At 42.2% G+C, this 20,260-nt stretch overlaps 3 protein-coding genes across 4 annotated transcripts; all 3 read left to right on the top strand.

Annotated features, from left to right (window-relative positions):
• Positions 1 to 2,736: 2,736 nt before the first annotated feature.
• Positions 2,737 to 4,973, top strand: LOC115683899 (SAGA-associated factor 11). 2 transcript variants are annotated; one of them, XM_030608548.2, is made up of 5 exons: positions 2,737 to 2,886; positions 3,267 to 3,324; positions 4,075 to 4,386; positions 4,575 to 4,627; positions 4,720 to 4,973. In XM_030608548.2, exons 2-5 carry the CDS (start codon positions 3,283 to 3,285, stop codon positions 4,721 to 4,723), a joined length of 411 nt encoding a protein of 136 aa, XP_030464408.1. In that variant the 5' UTR covers positions 2,737 to 2,886; positions 3,267 to 3,282; the 3' UTR covers positions 4,724 to 4,973. The 2 variants fall into 2 exon arrangements, with proteins under 2 accessions (XP_030464408.1, XP_056165937.1); XM_056309962.1 differs by having other exon boundaries at positions 2,742 to 2,886; positions 4,575 to 4,973.
• A 7,712-nt stretch (positions 4,974 to 12,685) lies between these two features.
• LOC115683786 (probable N-acetyltransferase HLS1-like) lies at positions 12,686 to 14,381 on the top strand. Its single transcript, XM_030608393.2, has 2 exons — positions 12,686 to 13,091; positions 13,218 to 14,381. Exons 1-2 carry the CDS (start codon positions 12,906 to 12,908, stop codon positions 14,232 to 14,234), a joined length of 1,203 nt encoding a protein of 400 aa, XP_030464253.1. The 5' UTR covers positions 12,686 to 12,905; the 3' UTR covers positions 14,235 to 14,381.
• Positions 14,382 to 17,014: 2,633 nt separating this feature from the next.
• On the top strand, positions 17,015 to 19,556 carry LOC115683787 (zinc transporter 6, chloroplastic). Its single transcript, XM_030608395.2, has 2 exons — positions 17,015 to 17,876; positions 19,048 to 19,556. Exons 1-2 carry the CDS (start codon positions 17,196 to 17,198, stop codon positions 19,363 to 19,365), a joined length of 999 nt encoding a protein of 332 aa, XP_030464255.1. The 5' UTR covers positions 17,015 to 17,195; the 3' UTR covers positions 19,366 to 19,556.
• Positions 19,557 to 20,260: the final 704 nt, after the last annotated feature.

Below are 20,260 nucleotides of genomic sequence, written 5' to 3'. Positions count from 1 at the left end.
GGGCGGCCGTCGGCCTGGGGTCGCGCGACCCAGGCAGCCGTCGGCTGGGATCGCGCGACCTCGGGCCTCGTCGCCCGAGGTCGGCGTCCCTCGCCGGGGTCGCTCGGCGACGGGCGACGGCCGCCGGCGCGAGATCGGCTCGCCGGCGGCCGTGGCCCTTCGCCGGAGCCGTAGCCCTTCGCCGGAGCCGGCAAAGGGTATTTTTGCCTTTTTTAAAAAACCCCTCAAAGCCCATTTGTAAAAAAAATTAACCAAACACCACTTGGGTCAAAATAGCTTTGCAAATGAGTTTTTACCAAACGCCATTTGCATTTTTCCTAAAGGGCTTCCACCCAAAGGCATTTGCATTCCCAAAGTAGCATTCCAAATGCTGTACCAAACGCACCCTAAATTGATACCAATGCAAAAGGTTGATGACTTTTTTGACACTTTTCCCTTACATATTGTGTTAAAGTTCAAAGAACACATTGAACAAATTAAAAGTTCAGGGACCACATTGCACACTTAACTAAAGTTTAGGGACTGTTTGTGTCATTTTTCCTTAATATCAAACAGCTACAAATACTGACATTGCAGTGATTTCGCAATAGTACCTAAATTACTATTGATCTCTCCTATATATTAGTTTGACTAGTTGAGAAAAGACGTTAAGAGGGGTGATCGGTTTCAAGGTGGGTCGGTTCCTATATGTCCGTCCCATCCTAAAATTAGGAACCGGACCAGACAGGGTCTATTCCTAATATGTCGAACCGGGAACATACCCTATCCATCTTAGAATAGGACCATATCAGTCAGTCTTGGTTCGATTCCCGGATCATCTTGGGAACCGGAGGCTTTTTTTTTATGGTTTTCGCTATAAAAAAATCAAGAACATACTGCTCGATTAAAACTTTGTTTTAAATTTTTTTTTATGGATTATACTATTAAAAATAAATAAATAAATATACACACACTCTGGGCTAGTCCAAGCTATCCCTATCCGATCAATACGGTTCCTTCTCGGGTACCTAGAACCTCACCTGTTATTCTCGATTCCAAAATGTGGAATTGGGAACATCTCGGTTTGATCCGACTGGTCCGGTCCAGTTCTCAAATTGGATCGAGACCGATGCACACCCCCAATTTTAAGTGGTGAGTGGTTGGAGGGTGTTCACACAACGATATCACACTTTGGAGCAGCACAATGTTGATCTTATCATGGCTTCCCTATTTGGGTTAGCTTTCTTCAGTTTAAATTTACACAAAGGTATAGAAACTTATATTTACATCATATGTAAATGATACAGATGCACGTTTTGTAGCGAGCGCGAGATCTTGATGTTAATATAGTCTGATGATTCCATTTATTAGTCATGTGAAGAAGCAACATGAAGATTTTTACTAATTATTAAATATGTATAACCCAAGATATGTGCTATAGTATTTACTTTCTCTTTTTTTTTTCTTTTTGAGATAGGCGGATGGACATTCATGATTTTACCACAAAAAATTATTCATTCCTAGAACATTCGAAAAACATGAATACATAAATGGTTCTTCTTTAACAATGTTACTTATAGTTAGTGAGGAAAAGTGTTAACAAAGTCCTAAACTTATTGTATTTGCGCAAATTTAATCCTAAACCTTTTAATTGAGTCAATTTAGTTATAAAGCTTTTGATGTAAAGCCAATCCAGTTCTTCCGACTAATTTCGGCCGGATATTGCTGACGTGAATTTCGGCTGACTAACGTGGCACGGTCGGTGTTGACGTGAATATTTTTAAATAATATTTTAATAATTATCAAATTATTTTCTTTTTTTCCTTTCTTTTTTTTTCTCTCTCTCTTTTTTCCTCCTCTTTCTCCCTACGGCCGGCGAGGGCGAGGGCGAGTGCCGGGGAGCTCGAACTAGATCCTAAATAAAAATAAAAAAATTTAAAAAGGAAGGAAAGCAAATAAATTGGGGCCCCCCATAGAGGTGGAAATAGCACCACCCTAAATATTAATATAACAAGAACATCCAATTTAGGCTCCGTTCGTTTGGCGGAAAATATTCTCCTTTTGGAAAATATTTTCCCGGAAGTCATTTTCCTGGAAAATGTTTTCCTGGAACATAATTTTCTGGTGTTCGGCGACCAATATGAAAAAGTTTCGGAAAATATTTTTCGCCGGCGACGGGCGGCGGCAGCGTCCGGCGGCCGGCGTTCGGCGGCGGCTGCGGCCGGCGACCTTAGTGAAGAAGAAGAAGAAGAAGAAGCTCCGGAAAATGATTTCCGCTTTTGAAGAAGCGGAAGTCATTTTCCGTAGACTTAGGCTATTTTGTGAGGGGGGAAGGAAAATATTTTCCCACGAAAAACGTTTTCCGCCCCCGAACACCGGAAAACCCGGAAAATATTTTCCGGGAGAATATTTTCCGCCAAACGAACGGAGCCTTAAATAGAGTATAATTGAGGGCGTTGTAGTGATAAAAAGTAGTAGGTTTTTAAACCCACTCTAGGATTGACGCAACAAAATGGGCATTTTCATGTTTTCAGCTCAAGAACCGATGGTCGTATTTTAATTCCCGCCCTAAGTTCCCCTTAAGGTAGCCATCTAATTACGGCTGCACCCTTGATTATTAAAGAGAAAAAAAATTATGTCATGTATGTTACATGGTATAACTATATTTTATGTTGAAATCTTAACTAAGTATTTTCATTTTAGTCTTTGTTAATTGCCGAATGATTGCAGCCATTTTCTGGATTTATAGTCAAAAGTCAAAAAGTCTCCCCCTTCCTTCGGCTGCTAGGGTTTTGAATCGGACTCTTCGCTCGCCTCTTCTTGGGTTTCGCTTTCAACACCAGGATCGCCGGCGAGCGCCACGCCCCGCGACACAGATCGCCAGCGATCCGCGGCCAACGAGCGATTTCAGGTAACCACGGAATGATCTTCTTGTTGGATCATGGCGTGAACATGTGAATTTCTGTAGTTGTATGATCTTCGCGATCGATCTCAAGGCATGGTTCAGACTCCCGTGTGGATTCCCATGTATGTTGCCAGCATTTGGAATTATCCGCATGATGTCGTTGATTACATATTCATCGTATAGTGTAAGAATAGAATCTTCTTCTTCTTCTTCTTCTTCTTCTTCTTAGCAATTGCTAAGATGCCCAAGTCTATTGCCAACAGGTTGTGGGTACAATCTTGCTCGTAAATATGCCAGTAACAGAGCTTTTTCCCAGTTACTTTATCATCCATTGCCAAGATAAGCTTTTTAATCAGCATAAACTGAGCTTCAGTTCTCTTCCCAGTTTCTCAGGTATCATGTCGGCATCGCGTGAGGATAATACATCACCAGATGCTCAGGTGATTCGTCTTTGCTTTTTGACAGGAGAATGCGATACGCAACAATTATCTGCGCTGGAGAATTGTGCAGTGCACGATGAAGGGCAAAAGAAAGATGTGGTTGAAATCCACGAAGTTTGTTTGGATTTGTCTGTACCTGAAGCAAATAACCACCTTTAGTTTTTGCGCTATTGAATGCCTTTTTGATTCTCGCTAAAGCTGGAAGATTGCAAAGAAGTTCCTTTTGAAATGACAGGGTTGCATTGTTTGGATTGTATTCGTGCTTCACAGTGGAGTTCTGTTTAGAGTACTTGTTAGAAGCATCTCTATTTGGTTTTGTTTCTTCTTTCATTTCACTGCGGACGTCTCAACTGTTCAGAAGATTTTGAGTGGTTTCAGTTCTTGCAACAATTTTTCACTGTGGAATCAATATTGCCTTTCTGCATCTCTACTCGAATTAACTGTTCTGCTTCCCCTGTTGCTTGATTTCTATAGTAGCTTTTCTTCCATTATGTTCCATATGGAATGGCTAAATCCTTTCTCATTCTTCAAGCTTCAGCAAGATTGCCCAGAAATAGTTTTTTTATAAATAAAGCTTGATTAAGGTCCCAATTTTCTGGAATTAGTCAATTATGTGATGATGTTTTTTTTTTTTTTTTGGTAAGGTAATTATGTGATGATGTTGACTCCTGCAGAAACTATTTTTTAGCTAGATTATTAATTTGTTCACTCTCTCATCGCATTTTTCTGCTATTTCCTCTTTCGCTCCAGCTTTCATCTCATTTTTTTGGAGATCTCCTCGATTCTATTATTGTTGATATTGCCTCCGAGTGTCATCGAATAGCAAAGTTGGGGCTTGATAGAAATTTAGAAGATGAAGAGGAAGAATTGAGGCTTTCCACCCAAGCTCGTGTAAGGGCTGCCGATCCTAGTAATAGCGGTGAAACAAATAGCAAGTATGTGGTTGACATTTTTGGTCAGACTCATCCCCCTGTAGCCAGTGAAATATTTGACTGCATGAATTGTGGACGATCAATTATGGCTGGAAGGTTCGCTCCTCATTTGGAGAAGTGCATGGGCAAGGTGAGACTGTGTTCCTGAATATGCTTTAGGTGTAAACTGAATGCACTGAATTGGCTCTTAGTTTGAATTGCTTTGTTTGTTTCAAAGCTTGGGTGAGTTTATAGTTGAGCATCTTAGGTTGAATAGCTTTATTTCATTTATGATCAGGTTCATAATTGTTTACTATCTAGCTTCTTTCCTCCTTTCAGGGCAGAAAGGCTCGCTTAAAGGCTGCAAGAAATAGCTCGGCAGCACAAAACCGGTATTCACGAGGCAGCCCTGCTTCCACATACTCCCCTTATTCAAATTCCACCAGCACAAATCGGTTATCAAATGGGTCAACCGGTGTTGCAGGTGAGGAGTTATCAAATGGAACCTATGAAGAGCCATGAAGAAAGCACAGAAGAAACTAAATGACAATAGAGTAGGGGGAACTCGAGACTGTCTATGTTACACCCACTTGATGAATGGTTTGTCCATTGACATCATCACTGATCTGTATGTGCAGCTTACAATCTTTGAAAATATAAGTGATTGATTGTGTATACTTATTAAAGCCCATTTGAGAAACCTTGTGGTGGATCAAGAGTAAGCAAGCTATTATTCCACCCAGTTCTCCTTGCTTTGGCAATTTCTCTCTCCGGAGGGTTGGAGCCCCATCACATACCAAGAAGGTAATACTAATCAATGCGAACGTAGTCGTTTATTGATTTACCATCATGTCACAGGCTTACAGCTGTTTCTGTGGAAAATGTTTAGATAGTAGTGAGTTTCTGGCTACATTTTGGGGCCATATCAGGGGTGTGTATGCTAACTGCGGAAAGCAATTTACAAAAAACATATACAAGTGCTCAGTGTTTGAATATATCAGAGAGTTACCTCGTTGTTTAAATATGCAAGCTCAAAAATTCATCTGTTGATATCGACCTTGCATAGACTGACTCAATGGTCTTAGAAATGGTAGAATGAAGAGGACTTTAGTGATAAGTGGGTACTAACTGTTAAGATTCATGGAAGTTGTTTGAGAAAAGTTTACAGTTGGTTTTTTAGGGTTAACTCACTCTCTAAGCTGTCACTTTAGGATTTGTGGCTGCTCTCTTCCTGGCCCCTGGTATGCTAGATTATAAGTTTCTTCTGTGCACTCTAAAATTTGGATGTAGTCAGTAGTGGTGTATGGGCTAATCGGTTGAGTGGATCACCAAAGACACACAAAGCTACAATTGTTAAGACCACTGAGGTTGGATCACTACAATTTCTATTCAAACAACGCGGTAACTCTTTGAAGCAACTCTAAGAGCCCCGGCTACCTATTGGGCCAAGATTTACTAATGCACGAGTAGTGAAAGTGGACATCCATGTTTAGATCTGTCGCACAATGAATCAACAGTCAGTAGTAGGCACATCAGATTATTTAGGCGTGTACATATACTCTCATATATAAGTGTTATTTCTGTTTATGTGAAGTTTCTGCAGTATCTGTTTATGTGAAGTTTCTGCAGTATCTGTTTATGTGAATTCTTATCTTACGGCTGATTGAGTGTAAGATGGGAATTGGATTAGCAAATGCATGTATATATGTGGAATTATACCTCTTGGAATTTAAGCTCATAGGACAGATGCTTCGGTGACATGATTTTTCCCCCCTTCTGGAATGTTTGCGATCTTCATTTGAATTTGTTCATTTGATCGTGTCTTTTCATTGCCGTCGAAACATGTTTGGACAATATAAATATAATGCTCGATTGAAGATTGCTTCTTCCCTATTGTTAACTCTCTTTGAAGTTGTGGATGTTGATGGTTTTCCCAAGATATTCCTTACTCAGATTGCAGGTGTCTTGGTGGGTTATCAGCTTCTTTTCCACTCAAGAGCATTTTCATTCGATAACCTCGGATTTAAACTATGGTGTGTTGTTTACTTTAGTAAGGTTGAAGCAGTCTGAACCATTCGGCGCACTAGATCAGGCCACTTCCTTCATGGACACGTGAAATGGAATTCCCATGTATCTACGCAATGAATTCTTCGAATGAAAACGAACCCAAGCCACTTCCACTTGTTATTGCCATCGATCTCTTTTTCCGCTGCCTGTTGAGATTCGGTGCTGCCTGTGATGTTAAGAAGATGTTCCCAGCAATACGTGGTGGTATTGTGTGGCCAAAGTTGATGATGTTGGGCATGTGAGGATAAGGATGATTGTTGACAAGGTATTGGGAATGCACGCTTGTGGCAAGTGAACTTGGTGTTGAGATTTGAGATCTGTCTTGATTCGGAAAAGGATAGAATCCCCCAGAAAACCTGGTTCGACCAATCACATTCCTCCAAACTCCCGAAGCCCCCATACATGTCGGGCCTAGCTTTCGAGAAGATGTGGATACTACCAACGACACATATGGTTGAGGATTTATCGTCCACCTTCGTTCACGTGTACTTGCTCGGTCAAGCTCAAGATCTATCTATTCGATTACAAAACTAGTAGTTTGTGGATCATATAGCTCACATGAGGAAACTGCAAGCAAAATATGCTATTTCATTCCTTCGATTTGAAAAGTTAAATCTTTTTCGCGATTGGTTCTGTCTCCCACACGCACGAGGGCCTAATTCCCTAAAAAATTCATAACTTTAGGTCAAGTCCCAAATTTGTCATGAATCTTTTTTTATCTAAAAAAAACCCAAAACTTTAGGTCCACTCTCAAATATGCTCCGAACTTTTTTTTGTCTAAGAAAAAACCCCAAACTTTAAGTCCAATCCAAATCTGTCCCAAATTTTGTTTTGTGTAAAAAAAAATCATCAAAATTCAATTTATTTTAAAAAATATACATTTCGTGATTCAATCTCAACTTGACGTGGCACTTTTACGCCGATAACAAATCCATATTAATAAAGTAAAGGGGCTTTTTTTTAGACAAAGAAAAGTTCGGGGCAAATTTGGACTAAACCTAAAAATTGAATTTTTTTTATACTAAAAAAAGTTTTTTGGGATGGATTTGTTATCGTTCCTAACAATAATTTTTATTGGATTGGATTTGTTATCGAAATGGAAATGCAGCATCGACCTGTACCTATTGTCCCATTACTTTGTTGACGTGGATTTGTTATCGACGTCGAAGTGTCGCGTCAAGTTGGGATCGGATAACGGGGATATATTTTTGAAAATAAATAAAATTTGTTGATTTTTTTTACACAAAACAAAATTCTGGGCAGATTTGGAACTGAAGTTAAAGTTTGGGATTTTCTCTGAGACAAAAAAAAGTTCGGGGCAGATTTGGGATTGAACCTAAAATTTAGGGTTTTTTGTGAGAAAAAAAAGTTCAAAATAGATTTAGGAATTGACCTAATTTTGGGATTTTTTTTTTTGGAATTCACCCCACGCACTAGCAATAAAATACGAAGCAGAAATTTTCCACGTGGAAGCATTAGGACATATCAAAATCCTCTAGAGGAAAGCATGGAGTACAGTGCAGACAGCATGATGTACGCAAGGAAAAAACGAGGACGACAGAATGAACGCTTCCCGGAGCACTACGAGAACACGAATGTCTGTGTGTATTCTCTCTTATTCCCTCTCATGAATCGAGTGACAAGAGAAAAGCAATGTCACCATCGTCCTTTTGAAGATAGTGGGGGGGGGGGGGGGAGGAGGGCATCCGGGTCTTGATTCGTTCGTCTCGGGGCCCAGAAGGGAATTTTCCTTTCCACGCTGGTACACTTGGCGATTGGCTAAGGGGCTGCGTATCATATAATGGGGCTTCTTCTTTTACGTGTCTTTTTCCGGTAAGAACGGGGGTCTTATGATTAGTGAAGAAAGTGCTGGCGTGGGGGTTGTTGGAACTGAGTAGGTTAAAGATTGGCCACGAAGAAGGGGGAGGGGGGGAGAATTCAATAATATCGGACGGCGTCGGAGCGTTCAACTCGGATGTGACATACTTTTTTATTCCCAACTATCCATTTAGATCTGATCTTATACGTATCTTCGTGAAGATTAATTGGGCCGGAAATTCAATTACCTATTTTTCCTTAAGAGGGAAGCAAAGTGAATAAGGATGTACAATTTGCGAAGGGGGAGAGGAGGGCGGGGTCGAGAACGAGCGTTCACGAGTTTAAAAAAAAAATTTATTACGTGTTAACTTAGTACATATGTTAAATCGAATCTAGGTCATTATAGAAGTTAGGTCTGGCTAAATTCCAACGGTTTTGGATGGAGTTTGGTATACGAATTAGGCTAAGTGAAATCTTTGTCTTCACATGATGGATTGGCTTGGATATTAATGAGCAATGTGAGGTATTGGGTGGATCTGTGGAAATTTGTCCTCTTGTGGGGAATTCACATCCCAGGCCCAGCTGCAACACGCAGCGCGTGGCGTCGGCATCTCTCTTTGGAACGAAGGCCACCATAAATTTGCGAGGTTTGTGTGTGTGATAATATCGGTATCACGGATTTGTTCCTCTGGGCTTTGCCCAGAAAATGCGTACGTACAGATAGAGAATCCCGAACCTTATAAGCCAGTCCAGAACCCCTCCTCTAGGCGATGTGAGACAAGAGACGCGCCCCTTCTCTACGCACGTCCAAGGACCGAGGCGCGGACGCAACGCCATCCCTCCTCCCCGCGCACCACCGCCTGGGCCATCACATTGAGAGAATGGGTGATAGATGAGTTGTGTGTGTCTATCACGATGCCTTGTGTAATATATTTATGAAAGTTAAATTATGGACCAGTTCAACTTGGGAACTGGCTTGAACCGGCCTTACCGATCGGTTCATAAGGGGATTGGTTCGATTCCAAAAATTGGGAATCAACCTTGATCGGTTCGATTCCTTGTTCCATACCTTGAACTGGCGATTTTACCCGGGAACTTGGAACCTAGAACCTGCAATGCTAGTTCCTAGGTTCTACGATAGAACTCGAAACCAAACAGCTTTGAACCAATTTACCTTTAACCCTAAGTAAGTTAGATTTACTTCTTTTTTAAACATGATGTATTTGTTGGAAATGAATACGTTATTATATATATAATAAAATGAAATAAAACCAGAATAAAAAAAAGCCTTTTTAATATATTAACTATTTGTTTATTTTCCGATCGTGGGGTCAACCCTAATCCATTAGTACCAATTGGTGGCATAGGAGAAGAAGCTGATTGTCCAACTAGCAGAAGCAAACCGTATATTGGAGCGAATATCTGCCTTATGTAACACGTTGGGACTGTGTACTCAAGTGGAGAATATCATGAAAAGAGGTCGGCCATTAATTGAGCTTGTGTAATTGTAAGTATCTCAGCGCAACTCAACTCTTCTCCAACAACTAGAATACCTCTTTTTTTCGATCCAGTTCCTCCAGCATCTTTTTTGAGAGAAGAGGTCAAGGGGCTGCGAAAATGAATTCCTTCTATGATCTTAGGAGCATCCCGTTTTGGCTTATTATACTTCACTTGCTTGTGCGACCGCCACTGGTGGAAGTGGCTAGTGATCAAGCTTCAAGCAGCTAATCTGTAGCACCCGAACTCCTGACTATCGTATAGAAATATGATATAATAAAACAAATATTATGTTTGCCGGATTCGACTCAAACGTTTTCGGGATGCTCCTAATAACCAACGAATGGCAAGTGCCATGCAGGTTCTCCATAATAATTATGACCCATCCCTTTAGCCAATTTAGCTCTTCAACCAATTCTCGGATTAACCAATGAAATTTTAAGCCAGTTTCAGAGTCAACATGGTTAGCTCCTGATTCCCAAAATTGGGAATCGAGCCCAAATATGGTAGGTTCCAAGTTCAAGATATGGAACCCATTCACCCTAAAACCGATCCCCTCTAAATTAAATAGACATCTTCTTATGCTCTCTCATCGTGTAGGTAAGTCCAACTAAAGACATGGAGATCTTCTTGTGATACCTTCAAGTTACATGGAGTACTTGTGAGGTGCTGAGAGAATGAGCGATAGATGAGTTGTGTCTATTGTGATGCCTTTTGTAATATGTTTATGAGAATTGAATTATAAGCTAGTTCAACTTGGGAACTGGCCTTATTGATCGGTTCACAAGGGGATTGGTCCGATTACAAAATTTGAGAATCGACCTTGATCGGTTCAATTCGTAGTTCCATACCTTGAACTAGCAATTCTACTCAAGAACCTGGAACCTAGAACCTACAAGGCTGGTTCCTAGGTTCTAGGATAGAACCTAGAATCGAATAGGTTTTGAACATATTTATCTCTAACCCTGAGTAAGTTATTTTACTCTTTTTTTAAACAGAATGTATTTGTTGGAATTGTATATGTTATTCTCAAGTAGAATGAATTGTTTTCATGTTTGTAACATGCATATTCTATATATAGCAAAATGAAATAAAACAAAAGGAGAAAAAAAGCCTTGACCGGTTCCCGGATTAACCCTTTAAATTCCAAGCCAGTTTCAGAGTCAACATGATTTGCTCCCGGATAGGTTCCTGATTTGAGATATAGAACTTATTCGCCCTAAAACCGATAGCCTCTAAATTTAAATAGACATCTCCTTATATGCTCTCTCCTGTACGTAAGTCAAACCTCAAGACAGAGATCTTCTTATGTCCCAGTCCAACTGTAGCCCCAAAACCGATGCTTTGAACCAAAAAAGCTAGACTCCAATGATTTTTTTGTGGCCAGCACTCGGGCTACTTTAACTTATTTTAAGGGCTAGGCAACAGTTCCATCTCTATTAAATAGAGAGATAAAGGGTAGTTGAAGTTAAGTGAAAAGGTGGTTCCCTATATTAAAATGCTCTCGCAACGCTTAAAAATGTCGAAATTAATCGAGTTCCATCCATCCTAATGATGCCTCTCTCGATCAATGAACAAATACATGGGTGCTCAGTCGATTCCACTCCCGCGCACAGAAGCACGTTTTGTCAAAAAATGTGGGTTAGATTCAATGGGTATTTTGTGTATTTCTCAGATGAAAAGCTGAGGGGCATCGAACTAATGGGGATGAATGACTTTCGCTTTCATAAATCTAAGTGTCGAGCGGGACCAACCCCCCTCAAAGGCAATGCAAGCGGCAGCAGGCAAATCAAGAAATACAAATGGGCCACCTAATTAAATGCTCAGTGTGCCCTGAAAGCGAAAGGGGACTCGTCCCTTTTCTTTTTTTAAACTAAGAACAAAAATTTTATACAATTGCAAAAGAAAGCCTAGACTAGCAATTGGGCCAAGCCTCTTAAACTAGATTAATTAACTTAGCAACTTCATCATTGGCAGCTCCCGCTAACATACAATTACACGTAGCTTTGTCCCCAACGACATAATATATAATCTACGTGTGAATAGCATACGATCATTGGGAACCACAAACTCAATGTTGCCTCGTGAATAGAGTATGAAGAATATCTGGTTGAAAAAGCCATAATCTAGCGTCGTATATCCTGAGGAGATATTTAATGGGCGTGGTCGACACATGGGGAGGGTACGCCATTCCATCTTGCCATATGAAGACAAAACTGGATATTGGAATATAATGGATCGATTTCCACTTTTCTGCTTTTGATTTCTGGAGGAAGAAATCATGGGCTGGCCACCAACGCACGCAGCCCCGGCGTGCACGGTGGCGTGAGGCTGAGGTGATCCCAACGTGGATGGGCTTAATTAAGCTAATGATGGCCAAATGCTAGACGACAAAAGCACACCGTTCACTCATTATCAATCACCTTTTTGCTGTCTAGGAATATTGTCATTAGAGGCCAATAAGAACAAATGATTTTTAGACGTACAATGGAAAAAAAAATTTGATTTGCAAAATCGTGTAGCATATTTCGGATGGTTTGTACATCATTTTGAACCGCAAAGAAACCGGTGCAACCTGATTTGATAAGGGTGAAAGGTGATCGCCAAAGAGAGAGAGCTCGGATAAAATGCGGCTCCCGACAGACTTTTAGGATGCCAATCTGATAAGAATAGATCGGATTTCAAAAGGGGAAGTATCGTTGGGCAGTATAGCTCATCATTGATGATTAAGTTAGTGGTTTAAGTGAGAGAGTTTATGATGCCCTAAGTTTTATATCGGATGAATGATGCCTCATGATAATATGTAAATAAGATTCACTACTAAATGATCATCATCGCATGTGATTATTTCCGCTTTTTTTTTTGGAATCTAGTCTCATCTAAAATAGATTTGATTGTTACAATGATAATTCTTCGAGAGTTTTATTTATATCTAAAATAGAAAATTATAAACTTTCTCACGTCGCTTCTAGATATTATTATCTAGTACTCATCAAAACCCCTAGCTAGCTAGGTTTGATGGTGATAGAAAACACATTCCTCCCTCCCTCTCCCTACCTCTCTCTCTCTCTCTCCCTCTCTCCTCTCCAATATAAATCATAGCCAAAGGCTCTCTCCTCTTCCCTCCATGTGCAATACTTAAGTCACTGGCATTATATCTCTCCTGAAGTTTCGCTCTATCTCATCTTATTATTTAATCTCACTTCCTCCACCTTCTCTTTGCATAATCCAGCCGCCCGCAAGTACACCTAGCAGTGCCCTCACAGAGTCCCCTTATTGATCAATAAAATGGTTCAAGTACTGTACAGAGAACTCAAGATACGAAGCTATGATGGTGAAAAAGATCGCGCTCGCGTGGAAGAGCTGGAGCGAGGTTGTGAGATTGTAGGGCCAGCTGATCGCGTCTTTCTCTTCACTGACACTTTGGGTGACCCCATCTGTAGGATCCGAAATAGTCCCTCTTTCTACATGCTGGTAAAAAAAAACCCTTATCATGAGCGCATCATTTCTCCATTCGATGATGAATGATGATCTGTTTCTCTTTTTCTTTATGTCTTATCCAAGAGCTGACATTAGTACGTGGGTATCATTTTACGTTAGGTGGCTGAGTCGGACAATGAATTGGTTGGTGTCATCCAAGGCTCTATAAAGTTGGTGACGATGGCGAGGCTTCATGGGAACTTAGGTTTAGCCAGGGTGGGCTACATACTTGGCCTGAGGGTTGCACCCCATCATCGTCGTCAAGGGGTCGGTTCGAGGTTGGTGCGCTCTCTAGAACAATGGTTCGTCTCCAACCACGTCGAGTTCGCATACATGGCCACCGACAAGGAGAACAAAGCCTCCATCAAGCTCTTCGTCGACAGCCTTGGCTACGTCAAGTTCCGGACACCTGCTATACTTGTGAACCCTGTTAGCCCCTACAGGGCTCTTCACTTGCCTTCGCATGTCGAAATCAAGAAGCTCGGGACAAAAGAAGCCAAGCTGCTGTACCAGAAGTTCATGAGCTCGGCCGAGTTCTTCCCTAGCGACATTGATAATATACTTGAGAACAGGCTGAGTTTGGGCACATGGGTGGCTTACTACAAAGGAGAAGCATGGGAAGACATCAGATACGAGAGCGTATCGACCGGCTTGGAGTATTGGCGAGGTCCAAGGGACTGGGCCATGGTTAGTGTATGGAACAGTGCGGAGGTGTTCAAGCTTAGGGTGCAGGGGAGAGCACCTTTATCATGCTTGATATACACCAAGAGTTGTAGGTTGATGGACCGATTCTTTCCATGCTTTAAAGTCCCAGCGATACCGGATTTTGTCGACCCATTTGGATTTTACTTCATGTACGGAATGCACTGTGAGGGCAAGTCCTCGGCTCTGCTGGTTCGGACCCTGTGCCAATTCGTGCGGAACATGGCTCGCAAGTCCAAGGATTGCAAGCTTGTGGTCACGGAAATCGGAGCCAGAGACGTAGTGAGGCTTCACATCCCACATTGGAAATTGCTCTCCTGCCCTGAAGACTTGTGGTGCATCAAGGCCTTGAACAATGAGGAGCAAAGCAGCTTACAAGAGATCACAAGGAGCCCCCCAACAAGAGCCCTTTTTGTAGACCCTAGAGATGTATAGGTACAACCACAAAAGAAAAACATGTAGGGCTTGGGCACAAAATGACCGTGACAGCCCTCCAAAGCCTTGGCCAAATGTTGTCTGATGAGTATGGTGTGAATTAAATATCGCACATGATTTTGGAATCCGACTTGGTTTATGAGATTATCGAATGGAGCACATGTACATTAATTAAACCTCTCGAGAAATATTGATAGTATGTCAACAATCCATTTCATGTAAAGAATGGGACCCGGCTCATATGACCAGGGCAATTCAATGCCGCGTTTTTCGGAAACGCCGTATATGGTCTGTACATCTTTCTATGGTTTCCAAGTACGAGCCAGAAACCCTGGGGCCCCCACCTCATGCACACATGATGTTGTTCCTACTTATTGTTCCTTTCACATGGTTGATAAATAATCTGAAAGAAGATTTCCTTAATTAGGTGCCACCATCCAATGTCTCTGTTCGAAACCTCCACTCTGTGCACCAATCTGTATATGTGTGGACCAATGTAGCCCCTCCCTCCATAGTAGTCCAAGCTGTTTTTGTTCACTTGTCCTCACTTGGGAAATTCTAACTTTCATAACACTGCAAATTTGAGAAACCTGGTCTCTCATTTCTCCAAGACTGAAACCCTATCCAAATGAAGGAAAAAGCCATGTGAATGAAGATGAGGAGGCCTTTTAAACTTTTAGGCCGAGCTGATATGTATGTTCATGTAAGAGCAACACCGATGTATCTTTGTAATTGTTTATGGAAGACGTGGACTAAATTCAAGGAGCAATAATGATTCTGCAATGCCCATTGCTTTCCAGTTCGAGAGGAAAAAGAGACAAATCAAGTTGGTTGGAGGCTCTCAAGTCATCAATAATACTGAGATTAGGTAAAGCAATATTGATTGTTCTCCTGCCATGGATGGAAACTCTCTCCGAGCCGTCTTTTCTGATCGATCCTTTTTTGTGCTTTAGAAGCACCTTCGAGAAATAATTAGGGTCACTAATAGTTTATCTCGACGATGATTAGAGTGATAATAATGATGGAAACGTTGGTGAGGCTTTGAATGGCATCGCTAGTGCGCACTGGGCAAATGAAAACGATGGCAATTGCAGCAAACTTACAGGTTTATGATTCGCAGGTGCACGGACTTTTATGGGTTTTCTCGGGATCATTCGTAGTGATCAATAGTGTGAGCCGCCGGCATGGCAACAATTAAAGGTTGATTCATGTTTCTTGATTTATGTGGATGGAAGGTCTAATCATGCAGCTCCATTGATCGGTGCGTTCTGGATATGAAAACTTTACAAACATAACATGAGCGTCGATACGACTTGCTGCACACGCAAATTATGCAAGATATATACACATTAATTCCTTAATTGTAACAAATCAAACAGACGATGATTGTGATTTCTTAGGGGATCCGATGAATTTGTCATGAGGTCGGATTTGGTTAGATGATTTTTTTTCTACTTTTTTCACAGAAAACTTGCTAGGAAACACATCTCCTTTGCTCTCAACTTCCTAAAAACCCAAAAGGGTCCTCTTAAAATTAAATAAGAAAACTACTATCGTCTCTGTTTTCGAATTGACTAATTTTTTCAAGATGGGCTGGATTGGATCTCAAGGGTAATTTGTTGGTCTCTGAAGTCGCAATCTCCAGGGATTGAGGAGAGCTGGATTACGAGTTAGGCCCATCAAAATTAAAAAAAAAATCGGACTCTGATCCTTATTCCTTGCCTCACGTGTTAATTGACGGTCCACAATTCAAAACACATCTATGGGCTTTAGCTCGACTTATGTAATCGTAAGAATAGTTGACGCTTTTGATCCAGAGGTAGCGGATCTTGCAAATTCTGGCTGAAAGAAAGAATAGTAAAGCCTGGCAAATGTGTATATGAACCCACCCACTTTTTCACCCGACCCAAAAATGGCTCACTGCAAACCCACGAAGACGTATCGATTGAGAGACTGTCGCACTCGATAGAAATCGATCGAATACTCAAAATGCTCCGAATGCACCATCAATATTACAAAAACTGACGATAGTGAAATTGACGGTCCAGAACCATCGTACACTCATCACTCAATGTGCCCCCGGGAACGCCGGAGCTCATCCGAGCCGCTTGGAGACGCAGGATCCCGGAGCAACACATATAGATAAACACTCGCTATTCTCACAAGGTGAGGTCAAAAAAAATTATCGTGCAGGGGAGCCGAAATTCTATCCGACTCGAGAGACGGAGAGTTTCTGCAAAACACCAGTCCAGTCCAGCGGACTTTCTCTTGTCTGTGCATACCATAGGGAATAGATTCGAAAACAGGTAGAAAGAAGCGCATCTTGCACTGAAAGTTCGGAACAACCCCCGTGGCCGAACCCCCTCCAAGTTAGTGGACGAGAATTCGGGGGATCTGCAGCGAATATCGTCAATGCAAATGCCCAACTTTTCCACCATAATTGCTGAGTAGACGACTTTTCCACCGAAGAAAAACTCCCACCCATCAAATCAAATTATACAAAATCAAAACTTAGGCAGCGTCCCATCAAACATCTGTTTTTTTGAGGCCCCGACACTGTTGTCCTTAGCGATGCCTGCCCTCCTCGGCAAATACTAGGACAAATGTAATTTTCAGTCGATCGTGATCGTGTTACAAAAACATGAGATTCCAATTCACTCCGCCTTGTATTCGATCCTCGTAAAATTTTGATTTTTTTCCCACACTGTCGTTAACTCGAAGCAGCTGCAGCTCTTCTTTAAATGCAAGAGGTCCCACGACCGTTTCTCATCTTCTTGGTCATCATCTCCAGAGGAGACTCCGCGACAGACGACGAAGAAGACGAAGAAGAAGAAGAAGAAGAAGAAGAAGACCGGAAGTTAGTGGAAGCAGAATTGAACAGTAGCTGAACCCGTGCAGGCCAGCAACAACAACAACAACAAAGAAACAGAAAGAACAGAAGAAGAAGAAGAAGAAGAAGGGATGGTAAGGTGCGTAACCGACACGGCGCGAGGCCTCGCCTGCAGGGACAGCGCGGCGGCGACCCATCTCAAGCTCATCTCCATCCTCGTCATCTTCGTCACCAGCGTCGTGGGCATCTCCTCCCCCGTCCTCCTTGCCCGTTACTTCCGAGGCAAGCCCGCCTACGACAAGGCCGTCCTCGCCATCAAGTGCTTCGCCGCCGGCGTCATCCTCTCCACCTCCCTCGTCCACGTCCTCCCGGACGCCTTCGACGCCCTCTCCGACTGCGCCGTCGCCTCCCGCCACCCCTGGAAGGACTTCCCCTTCGCCGGCCTCGTCACCCTCTTCGGCGCCCTCCTCGCCCTCTTTGTCGACATCACCGCCAGCTCCCACGTGGAGCACAGCAGCCAGGCGCCGTACAAGCCCATCGGCACCCACGAGGAGAAGAAGCTGGCCGAGCTGGGGGTCGTCGAATCGGCCGAGCTCGGGGCCAGTTGCGGTGCCGATCAGGCCGAGGAACTGGTGAAGCTGAAGCAGAAGTTGGTGTCGCAGGTGCTGGAGATTGGAATTATATTCCACTCGGTGATAATCGGGGTCACGATGGGCATGTCCCAGAACCAATGCACGATCAGGCCCCTCGTCGCTGCCTTGGCCTTTCACCAGATTTTCGAAGGCATGGGTCTCGGCGGTTGCATAGCTCAGGTGCGTCCAAAAACCTTGTTTTTCTTGCTTCTCAATTGCTAATTTCTCTTTGTTAGGATCCTTCAGCTCATCGGAATTTAGTAGCCGATTGTTAGGTTGAGTGTGTGGAAATTCAGTGGGCTATGGCCCCACTTGCTTATTATATCCTTCTTTGTGTGTGATTAGCTATAGATTATCTTGAAATTAGCAGCTGATTATGGAAGGTACTGATAGAGTTAGTGAATCTTCGCTAGTTAATAAGGATGGGAGATGTGTTCCTTGTTGCGCGGGATCTTTGTGAAGGCTAATACTTCCACTTCCCATATTGGTGATTATGCGTTCGAATGATCACCAAATGTTTGATAATTTGTCATAAAGAGTGGAGAACACCGACACGGACAAGTCATCTGAATGGTGATGAATCCATTGTTTCAAATGCTGCTTGTATTCCCAATCGGGTTATCACTTGGAAGTTCGGTTCTAGCCTTCGCTCGATCCTGACTGTGGAAGTTTGGATTATTGTATTGAGATTTCATCAATTTGAAACCCTGCAGACCACAAGCAAAGTCACGAACTTCTCCTTTGGTCACCGCCATAGACTGATAGTTTTACTCACTCCAGATCTATAGCCGTCTCTTCTCATGGTATAGATACACAGACCTCACTTTTGTCTGCAAAAGTTTTGATTTATTGCATAAGACCATCACAGGTCCTCTTCTCGTGGCAAAACTCTGCAAATGATGATAATTTTTCATTCCTTATTGGTAATTGTTATTAAGGGATAGTACTTCTTTAACGTTTTTCGGGAACTTTCATTTTTCTTTGTTAGTAACTTCCTTAAGTGTTGATAAATCATGGATCTGTAGATTCGTCCACTTCTCATAGGTGCTTCTTTGTACTTTCAAAGTGGTTGTGCGAGGCCAGCCCTAGCATTGCATTATCATGAACTTTCTCGTGGATTCAGTCCAATATTGCACAATGATTAGAGATGCAGCATGCTCCGTTCCTGCAATTTCCATTATTCCAGTTAATGCTCGATAAGCATTTGGTCTGAGTTGTTATGTCACTTATGTGTGTCCGGACCATGCAGATAATTCTAGAATACAGTTGCACAGCATTTGATCGCTCAAATCACGTGTCGGTTGATTGGCCGTATTATCTAATTGATGCTACGAACTTCAAATGATGACAGGCGGGTTTCAACTTCGGGACGACGAGCTACATGTGCTTCATGTTCTCAGTGACAACTCCAATGGGGATAATACTGGGGATGATCGTGTTCTCGCTGACAGGTTACGACGACAGTAGTGCTCACGCATTGATTATGGAAGGTCTGCTGGGATCTCTGTCGTCCGGTATACTCATTTACATGGCGCTTGTCGATCTCATAGCGGCGGATTTTTTCCACAACAAGTTGATGGATTCATCCGGGCCGTGGTTGAAGAAGGCATCTTTAGTTGCACTTACTCTTGGTTCTACATCTATGTCCATCCTCGCCCTATGGGCTTAATCAATCATTTTTTGGAAATAAATTAGGCAGTGAAGCATGTCGTCATGTAAAATCCGAATCGCCAAATAGAACATGGATGAAACATATAAAAAAGGAAAAGATGCGTTCTTGATCTCTGGGTTGAATCTTCGTAAGGGAGTCATGAAGTCTGTCTTCGATTTAAGAAGCTAATGGAATCTGTTCCTGGATTATCTGGTGCTTTGTGCGTATGCACTCGTCAGCTCTTTGCTGAAGATGTATATGCTCCTAGAGAAAGGTGAGGAGTGAGTGGAAAGTCTAGTAACGCCAACGAAGTTTTTGCTTCTCTAAAGCAATCGTGCTCTCTGTCCTCTTCCATGTCTTTTTAATATTTGTCTAGTCACCACGAAAGGTACATGTGCAATCGGACTCTGCAAGGTACCCCTTTTTATATTGTTTTGACAAACCTGCAGAATGCACTACGCCATTCTATCTTGGTTAGTGCGGCATATGTTTCTGACTTTATCTTTAATGTAAGGTTTCTCTTTTTAATTAGCTTATAGATAGGTCCCACCAGCTAAAGCCGAAATATACACGGTGCGGTGTTAGGAATGTCGGTGATAGAAAGATTTGATTGTGAAAATTGAGAGATTTAGTGGATTCGATTATGGATAAACAAGTCGGAGGAAGAAATCATGGGGACGCCATAAATCGATATGAGAATTGGATTTAATCCGAAGTTATGGAAGAGGAAGAGAGAAAGTCCTGCAGTCTTGAGACATTGGAGCAGAGACTTGACATGCTAAAATTAGGTGAGGAACGCGTTAAATTTGATCGGTTACATGTCACAAGCAAAACAAGTTGAGTTTGATTAGTCACTTGTCACGAACGATTCACAAAGGCAGCAGGACATATCCGGCGAGAAGAGGAGAGACAC

This window comes from Syzygium oleosum, unplaced genomic scaffold (assembly GCF_021117445.2).
Source record: "Syzygium oleosum isolate NSW1041296 unplaced genomic scaffold, Sole_v2.1 Sole_v2.03, whole genome shotgun sequence".
Classification (NCBI taxonomy): Eukaryota; Viridiplantae; Streptophyta; class Magnoliopsida; order Myrtales; family Myrtaceae; genus Syzygium; species Syzygium oleosum.
Note: the sequence above shows the minus strand (reverse complement) of the source record. Positions and strands in the feature narration are given on the sequence as shown.

What these genes read in the sequence shown, in the direction of transcription:
- LOC115683899 (XM_056309962.1), top strand. Translation starts at nt 3,283, where the DNA reads ATGTCGGCATCGCGTGAGGATAATACATCACCAGATGCTCAG. An exon ending in ATACATCACCAGATGCTCAG is followed by an intron (nt 3,325 to 4,074) that starts GTGATTCGTCTT and finishes CTTTCGCTCCAG; the next exon opens with CTTTCATCTCATTTTTTTGG. An exon ending in TGGAGAAGTGCATGGGCAAG is followed by an intron (nt 4,387 to 4,574) that starts GTGAGACTGTGT and finishes TCCTCCTTTCAG; the next exon opens with GGCAGAAAGGCTCGCTTAAA.
- LOC115683787 (XM_030608395.2), top strand. Translation starts at nt 17,196, where the DNA reads ATGGTAAGGTGCGTAACCGACACGGCGCGAGGCCTCGCCTGCAGGGAC. An exon ending in TCGGCGGTTGCATAGCTCAG is followed by an intron (nt 17,877 to 19,047) that starts GTGCGTCCAAAA and finishes AAATGATGACAG; the next exon opens with GCGGGTTTCAACTTCGGGAC.
- LOC115683786 (XM_030608393.2), top strand. Translation starts at nt 12,906, where the DNA reads ATGGTTCAAGTACTGTACAGAGAACTCAAGATACGAAGCTATGATGGT. An exon ending in GTCCCTCTTTCTACATGCTG is followed by an intron (nt 13,092 to 13,217) that starts GTAAAAAAAAAC and finishes ATTTTACGTTAG; the next exon opens with GTGGCTGAGTCGGACAATGA.